At 48.7% G+C, this 20,600-nt stretch overlaps 1 protein-coding gene and 1 pseudogene across 1 annotated transcript; one reads left to right on the top strand and one right to left on the bottom strand.

Annotated features, from left to right (window-relative positions):
* Positions 1-971: 971 nt before the first annotated feature.
* LOC109761109 (protein DETOXIFICATION 16-like) lies at positions 972-4,955 on the bottom strand (annotated as a pseudogene).
* A 4,139-nt stretch (positions 4,956-9,094) lies between these two features.
* LOC141023026 (uncharacterized) lies at positions 9,095-9,754 on the top strand. Its single transcript, XM_073499329.1, has one exon. It carries the CDS (start codon positions 9,095-9,097, stop codon positions 9,752-9,754), a length of 660 nt encoding a protein of 219 aa, XP_073355430.1.
* Positions 9,755-20,600: the final 10,846 nt, after the last annotated feature.

Genomic DNA, 20,600 nt, shown 5'->3' with positions numbered 1-20,600 from the left:
CGGACGCCGCCGGCGTATGGTATCTGGCCGTCAATGAACACTTCCACCCTAGCCTCCACGATCCTCTCACCGGAGCTGTCGCCCACCTGCCCACCTTCCCATGGGAGGAGGAGTTTGACCCCTGCGGCGTCATCTACGACGACGGCACCACTTTCCTGCACAGCATCGACGCTGGTTATGGAAGTGAATGGTTCAGGGCGGCTCTCCTGCGTCCCGGTGATGCCGAGTGGACGGCCGTCCAGAGGACCATCCAAGCACCTGATCATGGTAAATTCTACGCCACGTACCACAGTGGCAGGATCTTGGTGACCGTCGAAGCTGGACAGTGGTACGTAATCACGCATGGTGGTGACGACGTGTTAGGTACCAAGGCCGCCACGTTTGCCGTGGGAGAAAGGGCCCTACTCGCGCCGGTACAGCCATGTACTCGAGTCTTGTGGCGAGCTTTTGTGGGTGGTTGTCCAGGTCCAGTTGTGTAGGTACACTTGTACGACTGGCATCAGACCTGGGCTCTCAGTGGTTGTGCACGCGCTAGGGGAGGATACAACGTCACCGGAGAAGAAGACACGATAGGTGAGGAAACACAGTCATAGCCTGACCGACCGCGTGCTGTTCCTCGGGTGGCCCAACAGCTTCGCCATGGATGCCTCGCGGCTGGGCGGTAGGGACGGCGGGTGTGTCTACTTCGTCTACTGTGCAAACAAGGCCTTGCCACGTGAAGAGGTTGGTGTATTCAGGTACAACCTCGTCCATGACAATATCAAGGATTGGTACTTCGGTCATCAAAACAATCTTGAGAGTATCGAGCGGCTGCCTCAAGGATTGCACAATTGGAGGTGCACGTGGCGTACCCTAACCTGCTATTTCTCCAATTCAGGCATGTTTGACAAATGATACGAGTTAAAATTATGGCCGCATCAGGAGTTTAACTGTAACCTCAAGACTCTTCATAGGCATCTCATATTGATTAATTTATATTAGATTTATATTCATTTTCCTACATCAGGAACTCAATGAGAGGGCGTTGAAGGATCAAGAGCTGAAGCGGCAACCGCCGACTCTAGTTACTAGGCCAACACACATCGCTCACACCAAGAGACATTAACAGCCAGTTTTAGGGTGCTCGTGCATAATTTGCCTCTCACCGTGAAGAACTCACAACTACAACTCTTTTTCAGTAACCACGGCAACGTGTCTAGCGCCGAGTGATCTACTACAAAAAGACCAAGCGCTCACAAGGCAACATTATCGAGGGCACATGCCAATAAGGAAGATGCTTTAGATGCTCTGAACACACTGTTTTTGGATGGATGTAGACCCGAGGTAAGCTTTGGTGGGAAGGTGGCGACGTTCATCTTGTTCCACGTTCATGTCGTCATGTCTAGAGGCAGGGACGAACTCAAAACTCTGTCCTTTGCCTTGAGAGCCTACAGAGGAAAAATTGGAAGATGCTGAAAAGCCGACCGACGGAATAATGCGTATGCATGGCAGAGGTTTTGGTTTGCCTACCTCTTTGTCCCAGTTGGTGCGCATGGTAATGGCCAGCAGCAACAGCATCTGCACAACTACCCCGCAGATTATTCCCAACCACAGCCCCTGGAGTTCATACCATTACATTAGTTTGCAGAGGTTTCTTCAGATGAGAATGAAATACAAGTGAAACTGCAACTTTCTGTATGCATGGTATGGGTGGTAAAATTAAATCAGTACCATTCCGCCGAGATGGAAGACAAAGGCAAAGCATAGCGCCGCTGGAATGCCGACAAGGTAGTACGCACTGAGATTGACACAAGCTCCAATCCTTTGCAAGCCACAGCCCCTGACAATACCTGGAATATATCAAGTGTATACCCCACGCTGCAATCAGTACTTGAGACTAATGTTCACCAAAATTGCTACATATCTTTCAGCGAAATGATACGAGACAAGATAGACTGGAGTGCATCTAAAAAAAAAAGAGATAGATAGATAGACTAGAGTTGAAATTCAGGAAATAGTCTGCAAGTACTTGGAATTCAAGTTATGTGGTGCATCCTCTACATTTACCTGAAAGAACACATTGCAGATTGTCGAAAATGATCGACACGGAAAGAAGCGGCATCATTCTCGCAATGTATTCCACCACCTCATTCTCGTTGCTGTATGCGTACCCCCATATATTGCGCACCGAGACCATAAGAAGTCCTACAGACACACCCATCGCGAGGCCCAGAACCATGATCACACGAGTAGCCAGACGGGCAGCTTCAGGTCGCCCAGCACCAAGCTCATTTGAAACACGGGTGCTACAATGACAAGATACACGATTTCATCGCCGCAATGACTCTGGCATGGCAAAGTTGTTTAGTCGTACCTTATGGCTGCCCCAAGACCGAAGGGGATCATGATTGCTAATGAAACTGTGTTCAAGCTGCAAGCAGTTCCACATTTCCCATCAGAACAGGGCATACAGAATGTGAAATACTGCATGAAAAATGCAACTCACCAAATGGACAACACCGATGCCTCCAGCTTAGGATTTGGGAGAAGTCCGGAGAGAAGTACCAGCAGCTCAGACGACCACCACTCTAGACTGTGTACATGTAGGATCAGATTCTGTCGAAGATAGAGCACGAAAAAAATCTACCTGCAAATCTGAGGGGCACAAACTAAAACTTTTTTAGAACGAAGGCTCGCAGAGAGCCCGGCTTTGAATTAACAAAGTCATCAACCGGCCAGGAAAAACAGACACACACAAACCCCCACGACCAAACGATACAAGGGGACACTCTAGGAGGCTTACAACTCAACGGGTCGCACAAGCACAAAAAGAATACAGGAAAACATAGCTCGAAGCTTGTCCAAGCCGAAGACTACAGCCAAACAGCCAACTAGGGATGAGGCACACACGAGCACGACGAGGACCTGCTTGCAACAGAGAGTGGTGAGAGAGCCCGACCAACACCCAAGTAGAAGCCACCACACATCCGCCGTCTCTCACGCCGCAGAGGGACCCTTCCCTCTCGCCATGGCTCGCAAGGCGCCGTACCCGGCGGACTTGAGAGACGCTCACCCTAGAGCAGGGGACGTGTCAGCTTCGGGACCTGGAGCAGCCGCAGCACTTCACCACTAGAACATTCGAGCACTCCGCGACTGCCGCCTCGCCACAACCTAGAACGCCTGAGAGCTGCAGGAAAACCACCAGGTGCAGCTACTGAAGAAGGCAGCAGAGGCATCAAGAGAACCGACAGGCCACCGAGAAGCATTGCCAGGCAGCCGAACGCCTACAGCCATGCCGAACCTAGGGACACCGCCGTCACCGGACCACCCAAGCCATCCAAGCTCCGACCTAGAAACCCTCACCTGAACGCAACCCTCCCCAGGCGGCGCCCCCAAGGAAGAACACGACGCACAGCGCACCGTCACCGCCCAATCCAAGCCGGATTTTGGGCTTTCACCCGGGAGGAGGAACAGGGGTGGAAAGGGGGAGGGCCTCTGCAGCACCTCCAAGGAGGAGACGGCGTCGGGGACGTCGCTGCTGCCAGGCCGGCCACGCCGGCCAACGGTTTCCCGCGGCCCAAAACCAGACCACCAGTCACCCACCCACATCATACCGGCGCTCGGAGGGAGGCAGGCGAGAAGCGGCGGGGACGAGGAAGACAGGGGAAAGGAGCCACCCTCAGATCTGACGAGAAGGGGAGACCTCCGCGCCGCCGCCGCCACCCGCCGACACCTCACCACCCGCGTGGTCGAGGCCGCCGGCCAGAGCACACCCGCGGACGACGCCGGCCGAGAAAGCGCCGCCGCCTCGCCAAGAAGGGCCGCCGCCCCAGATCCGAGGTCCTCCTCGAGGAAAGGAGCGACCGAGGCCTCGCCGCCACCTTCACGGGCGGCCGCACGCGCGGATCCGGCGGCTAACTCAGGTGGCGGCGAGGGAGGGAGGGGAGAGGGAGCGGCGGCGCGACGGGGAAACCCTAGTCGCCGCCCGAGTCGCCCGAAGCGGACGACGCGGGGGGGGGGGGGGGGGGGGGGCTCGGGATCTTTTTCACCCCAACACAAACTAAAACTCACCAAACCATCAGCGCAGATGGCACGGCAAGCTTCATGAAGCTAAGGATGTCGCGAAACGCGTCCTTTGAGAGGCCTGTCCAGGTGCTCCTGTACGATGTAGAGAGCCAAGATTGACACATTGGCCAGGTACGAGATGCCATTGGCCAAGGCAGCGCCTTTGTTGCCGAGCCCAAGCCTGTACACCAGCAACCAGCACACAAGAACGTGGCTCAGCGCCGTGACGCCTGAACTCGCCATCACCGGGAGGACGATGTTCTGTGTCTGGAGGAACCGGACGTGGCACTCCAGCGGTCCGTAAACGAACAATGCCGGAATCATCCACCGGATGTAGCTCCCTGCCCCCATGGCAATCTCCGGGTCCTGGCCGAAGAGCAGGAGGATCTGGCCGGTGTACGCCCAGACCACCGCAACCACAGCGCTCACCAAAGTGAGCACGAGGACTGCCCTCTGCTTGTAGATGCCGAGCAGATGGTACTGTCTTGCCCCGAAGGCTTGCCCACACAGTGTTTCCAAGCTGCTTGCCATGCCAGACTAAGATGATTACGAACAGATACAAGAGAAGATATTCAGGTTGATGTTAGTTGTTCATTCATGAGGATCAAAATATGTAGGAGAGGTGATGAATTCACATAAAATATACCAACAAGCTGAAGCCGGTGACACCGGCAAAGGAGGTGGCGATGGAGGCACTCGAGAGAGAGAGCTCACCGAGATGGCCGACAAACATGATCGATATCATCTGCACGACTTGCTGCAACAGGCATCCGGCAATGAGAGGCCCGGCGAGGTACAGCTGCTTCTTAACCTCAATCACCACCAAGCTCTCTTTTGGCCCTCCTGTCTCCTCAGTGCTGCTGTTGCCCCCAATAGGGGGCTCCTCCATGGCTGGCAACATGCTTGAAATCTCACGCACTGCTTCTGAATCTGAAGAAGGTGGGTGTTAATTAACAGGTGAAGGAGGTATATTTATCATGTTTGTGAAAGTATATACTAATACTAATCGACCTCGTCAATGCTGCATAGACCCGCCACTCGAGGAAAAATTCAGTCAGGAAACATATAGGAAACAGACGCACTCGCTAGGCAGCCAAGTGGATTGAAGAATCTCATCATCTCATGTGAGACCAAGGAGGCAGCTTGGCGGCCAAGTTCAAGACATCTGACACAATAAACTATCTGACGAGCAAGATTGGATGGAATGGTTAACAGCACATGCTCGTACCAAGTGGTCTGCTTGATAAGCTACCGACAAAAATTGCACATGCTGGATCAGCCCATTTGCACTATTATAGTAAAAAAAGCTCGAAATTTCATGACGGCCGGCGGCCTGAGCCTCTCTCGTCGTCATGTGTCATATGTGAACCCCTGACGTGAACTTCATGACGCATACACAAAGAAAAGGGAATTTCCTAAGATGCACTGCCATCAAGGCATTGGTTAACCACCCCGTGGTTTATTCATACGATGTCAGCAGATTCTCCTACGAAAAATCAAAAGCTGAAACCCAATAGCTATTTGGAATTAGCTTTCCCAGTGAAATTGAATCTAGATTCGGGTTATTTTCAGTGCAATTGACTGAAGCATGTCCAAGTGTCCATAAGTGATTCGGAGCACATTGTAGAAACAAACAGAGCCTCTGAGGGCATGGCCAGTGCATAGCCTCAGGATGATGCCCCATATGCTATGTAGAATCGGATGTCAGGAGAAATAGGTTCAGATGGAGAAGTAGGATCCACTTCAGGAGGTAGGTGCTTAGGGAAAAAACCATGTGATCCGGTGTAAAAAGCTACTCCCTTCATTCCTAAATATAAGTCTTTTTAGATATTTCAATAAGGACTGCATACGGATGTATATTGACATATTTTAGAGTATAAGTTCACTCATTTTGCTCCGTATGTAATCCGCACTGGAATCTCTAAAAAGACTTATATTTAGGAACGGAAGAGGTAAAAGAGTTGAAGTGGAGAGTAGAGATGCATATGTACTAGAGTTTACATTTTTTTTTCTATTCCTTGATGAGGCCCACTAGTGGTAGCTTGCGTTGCAATTTCTTAAATGTAGATGTCTCAAACAATTTTTTTCATGGGGCATCTATATCCATATGCCAGGTTCATGCCTTGAATGGGCTCCCTGAATTTCGAGTTGAGCTGAACAGATTCTGTGACGCCCCACTCTCTCATAAGCTCGTTGTTTTCTTCTAAGTCAGGCATGGGCAACAACAAATTTGGAGTCTGTGTGAAAAGAAGCGAAAAAGACCACAAAAGGGTGCGGATAAGAACCGTACAACAGCGGCGGCTAAGGCGGCCCCGGGGACGAGGGCCCAAAGAAGTTGTCCTTGGCCGAGGAAGGCGGCTACGAGGATGATGGAGTGGTGTCGTATTGGGTCAATACGCGGATCAGCAGATTACATCGGATAGAACTCCATGGAGATCATGGAGAACATGATATTTGGGATCAGAGAGAAAGAAGAAGTCATCTAGATACTAGCTATGGACCCGTAGGTCTGTGGTAAAATACTCACACATCATTGGAGGTGCAGCAAGGTTGATGTAGAAGCCCTCCATGATCGATTCCCCCTCCGACAGAGTACCAGAAAAGGCCTCCAGATGGGATCGCGGAAGAACAAAGACTTGCGACGGCAGAAAAAGTGTTTCGGGTGGCTCTATGTTGGTTTGGGGATTTTAGGGAATTTATGGAGGGGGAGTTTGGTCAAACGAAGCTGTGTGGGACCCATGAGCTCAGGTGGCATCGCCCCCTAGGGCGGGCCAGGTGAGCTCGTGGCTCTCCCATAGATCTTCTGATCTCTTCCTGAACCTTCTAGGGTCCCTTCTGATCTAGAAAAAATCATCGTAAAGTTTCATAGTGTTTGGACTTCTTTTGATATTGATTTTCTGAAAAGCCGAAAACAAGCAGCTAACACTTGACACTAATAGGTTAGTCCTCAGAAATGATATAAAATTGCATATAAAGTATCTAAGATTGATAATATAATAACATGAAACAATCAAAAAATTATAGATACGTTGAAGATGTATCAGTCACCACGGCAATGGCATCCGATTTCAAGCGGTGATTATGGCCATGTGATGGCACAGTAGGGTAATAGTAGCACGGGACTCATTAAGTGCGTCAGGTCCTTTGTTCGACTCCAGGAAGTCAAAAAATTTATGCTAACAATTAGTTTTTCATTTGTTTTTCTCTCGCTGCCCCATGCAGGGAGACGTATAGTCACATCAACGTTCGCGCCACTCTTCTTCCACACTAAGCCATCTCCGCTCCCCATTCCAATCCCCAAGCCCCCTCTTGTCGCCAACTCCCATGCAGGACTGCCGCCCCCTTCACCGCCTCTCATCTCCGGAGAAGATCGCCTTCGCCTACTTCCGCAGTCGCCGCCGTCGACCACCTCGACGGCATCGAGAAACCCTAGGCAGGCCGACTCGTCGACAGAAAATGAAGGTAAATCTTTCTTCAATATCTTTGATTCCGGTTAAATCAAGTGCGAATGTTGTATGTGTACTGAATTGATTGTTTGGTTTCGGTGTTTGGACACCAGGGGTTTGTGCGTAAATGGCCACGTGATGTATGCCAAAACCTTCCACATAAGACTTCCAGGTGGCTTTGAAGACAGGACGTTATGTTTTTTTACATTGGTTGTTCTTTCATTCATGGTGTGTCCAAATTGATATTAGTTACTTCATGAAACTATACTAGTGTTCTATGATGAGTAAAGTCTATTTTCAACCTTGAACTGGTAGACATAGTCGAAATCAAACCCTGAATTTTCGATCCCTGAAGTTGACACCCCGTATTCACTAATCCTGGCTAATTTCAACCCTATACCGACCCTGGACGTATTTGTTGCATCAGGAAAAGCAATCCCGACCGAGATCGCTCGTTTCTTTCACTAACAATGCAGGCCTACGTGTCATGTCCATCTTCCCACTCCGTCCATACCAGCAACGTGATTCTTGCGCTCAAGGCTCCGCTGCCGTCTCCCGTTCCTGGTGGGCACTCAGCTGCGAGAGGCGAGGTGGAGGAGAAACACGGCAAGGATGACCTACGTCGTGGAGGTCTGCAGGGACGTGCACCGCCGCTACAGGCTGCCCGGCCGGAGCCGCGCGGTGGCGAGCGCGTACAGGCATACCCATGTATATCAGCGTCCTAAGCTTCTCTAGTTCCCTCGGCGTCGCGACGACCGGGCAAGCTCAAGGCCCGTCAACTTCGCTGTCCTCCATGACGCTCCCCCTCGTGCTCGCCTCCATGAACTGCTCTGTCTTTTGATCGAGCACCTGTTGTGCACTCACCACCAAGAGCCAGAGCTCGCCTATGAGGCATCCCAGAACACGAAGGCGCAACACGTCGACGAGGTGAAGTGTTGTGTCCAGGAGCCCGAACGGAGCAGCGGGGTTCATGGGCGGTCGACATCGAGCTCGCCGTGTCCGCATGGGTGCAGACGGCGGGATACGGGTGCCCTGCTGCCGCCCTATGCTGTCCACCGGGCGTACGCGTAGAAGGTCTCTCCACGCGCGGCTGCTCGGGTCATGGTCACCACTGCTGCCTGTTGGCACAAGGTCCCGAAAGGCGATAGCTAATACAACTCGACTAGCACTCCTTTCTCGGCCAGAAGCAACAAACGCAGCCTCCATTGCATGGATGTGCTGCTTCTCAGCGTGTAATATTGTTTTAGTCTGTTTGTTTCCCTTTTATAATCACGCATGCACGTTTGCTTTGTATTTCCGTGTGCATGACGCGTTGGATAAGCGCATGCAGCACGTCCCTTGCATCTAGGATCAAGCATAGTGGGGTTAGCTTGGCGTGAGTCTCGGTCAAGGCGTTGGCCTGATCGTGTGTGTAGGCATATGCCGTTTAGATCATCTCTGAAGAATAACAGAAAGACGCCAGAAAAGACGCGTATCTTTGCGTCGCAATAATCTTCCGTGTGTGATCTGTTCTTCGTGTCTCGAGAGAAACCACCATTGCTAGCTGAGAGAGAAGCTTTGGACCCGTCATTTGGCATCAGAGCTTTGATTGTATGCCCAAGATCATGCCGCGGGGCTCGCCGAAAAGCAGCGGAGATGGAACGCTGACGCTGCCGGAGGCGACGGAAGTCAAGCCGGAGCCGTTTGATCAGAACTCCTTCCCGCAGCTCGAGCGGGACAACTACTCCATGTGGGCGATGCAGATGCGTGTCCAGCTGCAGTTCATGGAGGTGTGGGGCGCCATCGACAAGGCAGGCCCCGAGTACGCGGAAGGCGGTGCTGAGTACCGCAAAGATCGTGGGGCGCTAACCGCGATTTATCGCGCCGTGCCCAAGACGATGCTTCCAACTCTCGTTGGCAAGGATTCGGCAAAAGAAGCCTGGGAAGCCATCAAGAAGTCCCATCTCGGCCACGACCGCGTTCGCGAGGCAAACTTGCAGACGTACAAGAAGCTGTTCGAGGAACTGAAGATGGCGGAGAGCGAGACCGTGGACGAATTCGCTACGCGCGTCACATCGCTCGTCAGCGGGATTCGTGGCCTCAGCGAGAAGCTCGACGAGATTGAGGTCGTGCGCAAGTTCCTGCGTGCAGCACCGACGCGTTACATGCAGCTGGTGACCACAATCGAGCAGTGCATCAATCTCAAAACCCTGTCAACTGAAGACTTGGTGGGGCGTTACAAGGCGTACGACGAGCGCGTACGTTCTACCTTCGGCAATCCTTAGGAAGGGGAGCACCTGATGTTGTCACGTGCACAGTGGGAGAAGCTCGAAGGGAAGAAGACAGGAGGTGAGGGATCGTCGTCCGGTGGCCAGAACGGCGACCGATCCGGAAGCCACGGCAAGAAACCACAGCAGCATGGCTCCAACTCAAATTCCGGCCGTGGCAAGAACAACGACTGGAAGAAGAAGTACAAGTGCCACAACTGTGGTATTAAAGGGCACTTTGCTGCTGAGTGCCGCAAGCCAAAGAAGGAGAGGGCTCTCATGGCAGAGAAGGAAGATGAAGGTCCAGCAACTCTGCTCATGGCGGAGATCTGCGATCTGACTGAAACTGACGAGCACTCCGGTGAGGTTCTCCTCAATGAAGAAAAGGTACACCCGAAAAGGTACAAAGGTGATGCTTGGTATTTAGATACTGGTGCTAGCAATCATATGACAGGGATCAAGGAGAAGTTCTTGGACCTCGACCTCACTGTGACTGGGAAGGTCAGGTTTGGGGATGGTTCAGCCATGGACATTGTTGGGCGTGGCACTGTGTTGTTCCAGTGCCTGAACGGTGAACACCGTGCCCTTGCAAATGTGTACTACATCCCGTCGCTGAAGAGTTGCATCATCAGTTTGGGCCAACTTGCTGAACGTGGGTGCAAGGTGGTGATCGAGGACGACTACATGGAGATCTACGACAAGGCACGCGAGCTTCTCGCGCACGTGCTGCGGAACCAGAGCCGTCTCTACATCCTCGACCTGAGCCAGGCGCAGCCGGTCTGCCTCATGGCTAACTGCGGCGACACGGCTTGGCTTTGGCATGCACGGTACGGTCATCTCAACTTCAAGGCGTTGCGCGAGCTAGCGCAGAAGGAGATGGTACATGGGCTGCCGCACATAATCATATTGATCAGATATGCGACGGCTGCCTCGTTGGGAAGCAGTGGCGACTGTCATTCCCTAGCGAGGCGACGTACCGTGCTGAGCGCCCGCTAGCGTTGGTCCACGGTGACCTCTGCGGGCCAATCTCTCCACCAACACCCGCCGGCAACCGCTACTTTCTTCTGCTTGTTGATGATGTCTCCAGGTTCATGTGGCTAATTCTGCTGAAAACCAAGGACCAGGCACTTGATGCCTTTCATAGGTTCAGACTTGGTGCAGAGAAGGAAGTGGAGCTCGATCTTAAGGTGCTCCGCACTGACCGAGGTGGTGAGTTCACCTCAAAAGCATTCAAGGCATACTGCGACGACCACGGCATCAAACACTTCCTCACGGCGCCTTATTCACCGCAGCAAAATGGCGTCGTCGAGCGGCGCAATCAAACAATTGTTGGCATGGCTCGTAGTCTGTTGAAGAGCAAGGGAGTCCCAGGAAAATTCTGGGGGGAGGCGGTCACCACTGCTGTCTACCTCCTGAACCGTGCGCCGACGAAGAGTGTCGCCGGCCAGACGCCGTATGAAGCCTGGTGTGCACGGAAGCCCAGTGTCGAGCACCTGCGTACGTTTGGCTGTGTCGCCTATGCCAAGGTGACAAAGCCGAACTCATCGAAGCTTGCGGACAGGAGCGTTCGTACAGTTCTACTCGGGTATGAGCCTAACACAAAAGCCTATCGAGTATTTGATCCGATCGGCAACCGTGTCATCGTCACAAGGGACGTAGTGTTTGACGAGAAGCAGCAATGGGATTGGAGCACAGTGCACAGGCAAGAAGCGTCCAGTTATGAGGTGTTTACAGTCACGTATCCAATCATCTCCACTTCAGGTACAAGTAAGGTGACGTTGGAGGACGGCGTACATGCAGAGACGGGCGAGACCACACCGGCCAGTGCCACTCCAATCGGCACGCCGTGCGAGTCGCCCGCGACGCAGAGCATGCCGAGAGCAGCAAGTGTTTCTGCAGGCATAGCAGTGAACACGGCTGCAGACGCTGACGAGGGGCGGACGCCTCCGTCCCACACCTGACGAGCTCGGGCCCAAGGGGTTCAGAAACCTGATGGAGATCTTGGAGGAAACAACGGTTCCACCTGGTGCAGAGTTGCAGTTTGACGACGCCGGCGTGGATGCTGAGTTGTGCTTGCTCGGTACAGAGGAGCCCACGTCACACGTTGAGGCTCGGAAGGAGCCAAGCTGGAGGCGTGCCATGGAGGAAGAGCTTGACTCCATCCGTGGCAATGATACATGGCAGCTCGTCGACCTCCCGTCTGGACAAAAACCCATCAGTCTGAAATGGGTATACAAGCTGAAGAAAGATCCGAGCGGTGCCATCGTCAAGCATAAAGCCCGCCTTGTTGCAAAGGGATATGTGCAGCGCGAGGGGGTGGATTTTGATGAAGTATTTGCCCCTGTTGCGCGCATGGAAACTGTGCGTCTGCTCATCGCCGTGGCTGCACTTGAGGGCTGGCGTCTGCACCACATGGACGTAAAGTCCGCATTCTTGAACGGAGAGCTGCAGGAGGAGGTGTTCGTGCGACAACCCCCTGGTTATGAAGAAGACGGCAATGAGCACAAAGTTTTGAAGCTGAACAAGGCATTGTATGGACTTCGTCAGGCGCCGAGAGCATGGTATGCCAAGTTGCACGCCACTCTGCTCACGCTCGGGTCCGAGAGATGTCCTCTTGAGCACGCGGTGTACATGAGAAGCAAAGGTGGCTCGCGGCCGCTCGTAGGCGTTTATGTCGATGACTTGGTGATCACTGGTGCAAGCCAAGTGGAGATTGACAGCTTCAAGGAGCAGATGAAAAATCTGTTCAAAATGAGTGATCTGGGTTTGTTGTCATACTATCTCGGGATTGAGGTAGCCCAGACCGCCAATGGCATTACACTCAGCCAGGCCGGATATGCTCAGAAGATCCTTGAGAAGGTTGGAATGGCAGAGTGCAACCCAAGTCAAGTACCAATGGAGCCAAGACTGAAGCTAGTTAAAACTGATCAGGACAAGAAAGTGGACTCAACTCAGTACCGTAGCATAGTTGGGAGTCTGAGGTATTTGGTAAACACAAGGCCGGATCTTGCTTACTCAGTGGGCGTCGTTAGTCGTTTCATGGAAGCTCCTACGGTGAACCACATGGCAGCAGCCAAGCAGATTTTGAGGTACATCCGTGGCACCATTCATCTCGGCTGTCACTATGGAAGGAAGGAAGAAGAGGAGCCACGACTTGTTGGATACAGTGATAGTGACCATGCTGGTGATCTTGATGATCGTAAAAGCACATCAGGTGTGCTATACTTCCTGGGCACCAATCCAGTAACTTGGGTCTCGCAGAAACAAAAGGTAGTGGCAACATCATCGTGTGAAGCCGAATATATTGCTGCAGCTATCACTGCTTGTCAGGGAATTTGGTTATCATGGCTGCTTGGTGAACTGATGAACAAAGAGCAGCAGAAGAAACTGATGAAGAGGGAGCAACACAAGGTTTTGATCAAAGTGGACAACAAATCTGCAATTGCGCTTTGTAAGAACTCAGTCCATCATGATCGCAGCAAGCACATAGATGTTCGCTATCATTTCATTCGCGAGTGCGTTGAAGAAGGGAGGGTCACCGTGGAGCATGTCCGAACCGGCGACCAGCTCGCGGACATACTGACCAAGCCGCTCGCCCGTGTGAAGTTCCTGGAGCTTCGCGAGCGCATTGGACTCCGAGCGGTGAAGAAACAAGATTAAGGGGGTGAATCTCAGCGTGTAATATTGTTTTAGTCTGTTTGTTTCCCTTTTGTAATCACGCATGCACGTTTGCTTTGTATTTCCGTGTGCATGACGCGTTGGATAAGCGCATGCAGCACGTCCCTTGCATCTAGGATCAAGCATAGTGGGGTTAGCTTGGTGTGAGTCTCGGTCAAGGCGTTGGCCTGATCGTGTGTGTAGGCATATGCCGTTTAGATCATCTCTGAAGAATAACAGAAAGACGCCAGAAAAGACGTGTATCTTTGCGTCGCAAAAATCTTCCGTGTGTGATCTGTTCTTCGTGTCTCGAGAGCAACCACCATTGCTAGCTGAGAGAGAAGCTTTGGACCTGTCACTGCTGGCGGTGCTTTTGGCCAACGGTCAGTCGTAGCAAGGCTGGCTCCTGGATTTTATTCTGCGGGAAGACGCGCATGTACTCAACTATCCTAAGCAGGCAACTGGATTGATTCGCCCTCTACACAAAACACACACGTACGCGAGGCTCGCAGACTGCGGGGCTGACGCAGCTAGGATGCCGCAGCCGGCGAGTTCAACAGGGCGATGCCATGGCAGACGAGGCCGGGTGTTGGGTTGAAGATAAATATGACGTGTGCGACAGAGATGTCAGTGAGAATAGCCTGTGATCCCGGTCAGGATCGATCTTTTCCTGGTGCGCCAAACAGGTCGAGGGTTTGAGTTGACCGGGATTCTAAAGTATGGGGTACCGATTCCAGGGATTAAAAGATTGAGGTTCGATTTCGACAAGCAATACGAATTGAAGGTTTAAAACAAACTTTACTCTTCTACTATGATTTAGGCCTTTGTTAAGGTCATGACCATGGCTGCCCTGCATGGAATCGGCTAATAGTCAAATTGATACGTGAACATGCACGCAGGTTGTTTACATGATTGCTTCATAATTACAAAGGAGCATGATTGCTTCATAATTAGAAATGAGTACTGATTAGATTTTAGATCATTCACGTTGTTTTATGAAAAAAACTAACAATAGTTATCCATGCATAAATTAGGAAAGATGCTAAAAATAAAACAGTACAGTTTTCTAAAATTTATGCCACATAGTGCACATTTTTGTTAATGCTTGAATAGGCATAATGACCTCTTGGACATCCATCTAGTTGTTTTGTTCAAGTATGTCAAAGAGCAAGCCATTGTTAAATTTGTGAACATGATGACATAAGCCAATGTGAATTAATGAACAATTGGTATATGTACTTATTTATGACTTGCAAGCGTAACTATTCCAATCCTTCCATTTGTCCATAGTTCATCCCGCGCTTTGCAAGAAAACAAGTTCTCATGAAGCTGGGCGTTTATTCATTTCAACTCTCGATCCTCTGCTAAGCCTCGGCTTAAAACAAAGCATGACTTTCTTTTCTATTGTTGTCTCCAAAACTTTGAAGGAAAAAACATTTTTCACTGGACCAACTTGGAGAGAATTTGCCAAAGTATACATACTTCAAGTTGGTATGAAGCTGTACTTCGTTATTAGCACACATGAACATCAAATTGATGTGGAACTGAATAATGTTCCAATTGTTCATCCTTGTAAGTGTTCTTAGACATACATACCTTGCTTACGTGGACTTGTGTTTACTTGCCTGTTCTTAATAGTCCTAACTATAAATATCTGGCAATGTTGTCATTCTTGTTTATGTATACCTACTCAGCTTACTATGCGATGTTGGAAGAAACAAAAGAGATAGTTGACAAAATGGAACTCACTGCTGGAACCACATGTACGTGGAAAGACATGCGGTACGTCGTCATTTTTGCTGACAATATTGAAACGTTTGTACGGTGGCACGCAGATGAACCAAGTTCTGGACCATACAAAGTACTTATGCAAACTTTGACTGAGACCAACATTAAGAAGACACTGCTGGTAATAATTTTATTTATTTCATCATTCATAGTACAACATTAGTTATTTAAAATATGCCATCATACCATGTAACAATTGTGTTATTGCAACAGAGACTCCCCCTAGTCATGTTTTTTCTGATCAGATGGATCCACATGGTGAAATGATAATTATTATGTATCCTGATGCTGCATATGGTCGTTATACCCGATGTCAGAAAAAGATGGACGCCTCATCGTAATGGATGGCTGGAAGGATTTGCTTTCCTTGTCTAAATTGGCCGTTGGAGACAGGCTGCTCTTTGTGATCCACCACGGAGGTGATGAGGTTATCCTCTTTGTACCTATGCATGGGCAAGTGTAATCTGCTGAAGAGTAGTTCTATGATGTTGATGCACGAACACTCCTACTCGTGATGTGCGTTACTTTTGGGAATGACGGTGCTGATGTACCAAATGTTTGTTCCATGTCTGAACTTGTAATGCTATATTATTATCTGTGATTATATTTTTCTGTTCATGTTTTATTTAAGAATTAGTATGGCATCTCATAGTTCAGTAAAATGATAGCATAAACGGAAATAATGTAATAGATTTCATTACGAGCATCTCAACAAATATCCATTAGATAAACCCAAAACTTTGTTTTCAAGCCCACTGCACCATTTTTTTTCTTTCCCAACATGCCGAACATCTCAAGTAATACCCTGAAAATTTATTCTAATATGTTATAAATTTTACCATGACAGAAATTATAAGATACTACATTTTGAACACCAACTCGCCATTTTTTAAATCATTTTTCTAACCAGCCGATCATTTTCTGTGACACCAAACATTTTATGTGACATTACAAACCGTCCAAGAAAATGGACATGTGTAGCGACGCCCAAATGCATCGCCGAAAATCAGGCTAGAATGTCGCTAAAGTTGGCTAGGGCGCTGCCCTGGGAGGAAAAACCTCATGATGGTGGACCGTCAAAGAAAATGGTTTAAGGCGACGTTTCCTGTTTTGTCGCTAGGGTTTTTGTCACTAAATAGAGCAAATTTTGTAGTGTGGGCATGTTTAACCCTTAATGTAACCAACCTACATGTAACCCTAGGAACCCACGGTGACTATATAAGCCGAGGGATTTAGACCGTAGGAGAGGGACATTCAGATACGACCTCGAGGTAGATCACCACGTACTTTGTACCCCATAATAATAAATACAATAGAAGTAGGACATTGGATTTTACCTCTTCGAGAGGGCCCGAACCTGGGTAAAAAACCGTGTCCTTTTTTTATTACCATCCACGCAAGATCACCAGCTCAAGACCCCCTATCCGAGATCCGCCGGATTCAACCCCGATACCAGGAGAGGATCTCTTTGTTTGTTCCATCCTGGGCCACTTTGGGCGGCCCATGGCGAATACCAGGAAGACTCGGGAAGGCTTGTTCAAGACAAGGACTTCGTATCCATGAAGGACTCCTCTCCACTGATGTAGCCGACTAGGACTCTAGTAACCCTAGATGTTGGGGAACGCAGTAATTTCAAAAAAATTCCTACGATCACGCAAGATCTATCTAGGAGATGCATAGCAACGAGCGGGGAGAGTGTGCCCATGTACCCTCGTAGACCGAAAGAGGAAGCGTTAAGTAACGCGGTTGATGTAGTCGAACGTCTTCGTGATCCAACCGATCAAGTACCGTACGCACGACACCTCCGTGATCTGCACACGTTCAGCTCGGTGACGTCCCTCGTACCCTTGATCCAGTTGAGGCCGAGGGAGAGTTTCGTCAGGACGACGGCATGGTGATGGTGTTGATGAAGTTACCTACGCAGGGCTTCGCCTAAGAACCGCAACGATATGACCGAGGTGGAAATCTATGGAGGGGGCACCGCACACGGCTAAAACAACTGTTGACTTGTGTGTTCTAGGGTGCCCTGCTACCTCTTGAGCACTGCGTTGGTTTTCCCTTGAAGAGGAAAGGGTGATGCAGCAAAGTAGCGTAAGTATTTCCCTCAGTTTTTGAGAACCAAGGTATCAATCCAGTAGGAGGCTATGCGCGAGTCCCTTGCACCTACACAAAAAATCAATCCTCGCAACCAACGCGATAAGGGGTTGTCAATCCCTACACGGTCACTTACGAGAGTGAGATCTGATAGATATGATAAGATAATATTTTTGGTATTTTTATGATAAAGATGCAAAGTAAAAGAAAAGCAACGAAAATAACTAAGTGTTGGAAGATTAATATGATGGAAAATAGACCCGGGGGCCATAGGTTTCACTAGTGGCTTCTCTCAAGAGCATAAATATTTTACGGTGGGTGAACAAATTACTGTTGAGCAATTGATAGAATTGAGCATAGTTATGAGAATATCTAGGTATGATCATGTATATAGGCATCACGTCCGAGACAAGTAGACCGACTCCTGCCTGCATCTACTACTATTACTCCACACATCGACCGCTATCCAGCATGCATCTAGAGTATTAAGTTCATAAGAACAGAGTAATGCTTTAAGCAAGATGACATGATGTAGAGGGATAAATTCATGCAATATGATAAAAAAACCATCTTGTTATCCTCGATGGCAACAATACAATACGTGCCTTGCTGCCCCTACTGTCACTGGGAAAGGACACCGCAAGATTGAACCCAAAGCTAAGCACTTCTCCCATTGCAAGAAAGATCAATCTAGTAGGCCAAACCAAACTGATAATTCGAAGAGACTTGCAAAGATAACCAATCATACATAAAAGAATTCAGAAGATTCAAATATTGTTCATAGATAAACTTGATCATAAACCCACAATTCATCGGTCTCAACAAACACACCGCAAAAGAAGATTACATCGAATAGATCTCCACAAGAGAGGGGGAGAACATTGTATTGAGATCCAAAAAGAGAGAGAAAGCCATCTAGCTAATAACTATGGACCCGAAGGTCTGAGGTAAACTACTCACACTTCATCGAAGAGGCTATGGTGTTGATGTAGAAGCCCTCCGTGATCAATGCCCCCTCCGGCGGAGCTCCGGAACAGGCCCCAAGATGGGATCTCGTGGGTACAGAAAGTTACGGCGGTGGAATTAGGTTTTTGGCTCCGTATCTGATCGTTTCGGGGTACGTAGGTATATATAGGAGGAAGAAGTACGTCGGTGGAGCAACATGGGGCCCACGAGGGTGGAGGGCGCGCCTGGGGGGGGGGGGGTAGGCGCGCCCCCCTACCTCGTGGCTTCCTGTTTGATTTCTTGACGTAGGGTCCAAGTCCTCTGGATCATGTTCGTTCCGAAAATCACGTTCCCGAAGGTTACATTCCGTTTGGACTCCGTTTGATATTCTTTTTCTGCGAAACTCTGAAATAGGCAAAAAAACAGCAATTCTGGGCTGGGCCTCCGGTTAATAGGTTAGTCCCAAAAAAAATATAAAAGTGGATAATAAAGCCCAATAATGTCTAAAACAGAAGATAATATAGCATGGCGCAATCAAAAATTATAGATACGTTGGAGACGTATCAAGCATCCCCAAGCTTAATTCCTGCTCGTCCTTGAGTAGGTAAATGATAAAAACAGAATTTTTGATGTGGAATGCTACTTGGCGTAATTTCAATGTAATTCTTCTTAATTGTGGTATGAATATTCAGATCCGAAAGATTCAAGATAAAATTTCAATATTGACATAAAAATAATAATACTTCAAGCATACTAACTAAGCAATTATGTCCTCTCAAAATAACATGGCCAAAGAAAGTTCATCCCTACAAAATCATATAGTTTAGTCATGCTCCATTTTCGTCACACAAGAATGCTCTCATCATGCACAACCCCGATGACAAGCCAGGAAATTGTTTCATACTTTAGTAATCTCAAAAAAATTTAACCTTCATGCAATACATGAGCGTGAGCCCTGGATATAGCACTATGAGTGGAATAGAATATGATGATGGGGGTTATGTGGAGAAGACAAAAAAGGAGAAAGTCTCACATCAACGAGGCTAATCAATGAGCTATGGAGATGCCCATCGATTGATGTTAATGCAAGGAGTAGGGATTGCCATGCAACGGATGCACTAGAGCTATAAATATATGAAAGCTCAACAAAAGAAACTAAGTGGGTGTGCATCCAACTTGCTTGCTCACGAAGACCTAGGGCACTTGAGGAGGCCCATTATTGGAATATACAAGCCAAGTTCTATAATGAAAAATTCCCACTAGTATATGAAAGTGACAAAACAAGAGACTCTCTATCATGAAGATTATGGTGCTACTTTGAAGCACAAGTGTGGTAAAGGATAGTAACATTGTCCCTTCTCTCTTTTTCTCTCATTTTTTTGGCCTTTCTCTTTTTTTTATTCCTCACTTGGGACAATGCTCTAGAAAATGATGATCATCACACTTCTATTTATTCACAACTCAATGATTACAGCTCGATACTAGAACAAAGTATGACTATATATGAATGCCTCGGGCGGTGTACCGGGATATGCAATGAACCAAGAGTGACATGTATGAAAGAATTATGAACGGTGGCTTTGTCACAAATACTATGTCAACTACATGATCATGCAAAGCAATATGACAATGATGAAAGTGTCATGATAAACGGAATGGTGGAAAGTTGCATGGAAATATATCTCGGAATGGCTATGGAAATGCCATAATAGGTAGGTATGGTGTCTGTTTTGAGGAAGATATAAGGAGGTTTATGTGTGAAAGAGCGTATCATATCACGGGGTTTGGATGCACCGGCGAAGTTTGCACCAACTCTCAATGTGAGAAAGGGCAATGCACGGTACCGAAGAGGCTAGCAATGATGGAAAGGTGAGAGTGTGTATAATCCATGGACTCAACATTAGTCATAAAGAACTCACATACTTATTTCAAAAATCTACAAGTCATCAAAAACCAAGCACTACGCGCATGCTCCTAGGGGGATAGATTGGTAGGAAAAGACCATCGCTCGTCCCCGACCGCCACTCATAAGGAGGACAATCAAAGAACACCTCATGTTTCAAATTTGTTACATAACGTTTACCATACGTGCATGCTACGGGACTTGCAAACTTCAACACAAGTATTTCTCAAATTCACAACTACTCAACTAGCACAACTTTGATATCACTACCTCCATGTCTCAAAACAATCATCAAGCATCAAACTTCTCTTAGTATTCAACACACTCATAAGAAAGTTTTTACTAATCTTGAATACCTAGCATATTAGGATTATTTAAGCAAATTACCATGCTATTTAAGACTCTCAAAATAATCTAAGTGAAGCATGAGAGATCAATAGTTTCTATAAAACAAATCCACCACCGTGCTCTAAAAGA

This window comes from Aegilops tauschii, chromosome 5 (assembly GCF_002575655.3).
Source record: "Aegilops tauschii subsp. strangulata cultivar AL8/78 chromosome 5, Aet v6.0, whole genome shotgun sequence".
NCBI lineage: Eukaryota > Viridiplantae > Streptophyta > Magnoliopsida > Poales > Poaceae > Aegilops > Aegilops tauschii.
Note: the sequence above shows the minus strand (reverse complement) of the source record. Positions and strands in the feature narration are given on the sequence as shown.

What these genes read in the sequence shown, in the direction of transcription:
- LOC141023026 (XM_073499329.1), top strand. Translation starts at nt 9,095, where the DNA reads ATGCCGCGGGGCTCGCCGAAAAGCAGCGGAGATGGAACGCTGACGCTG.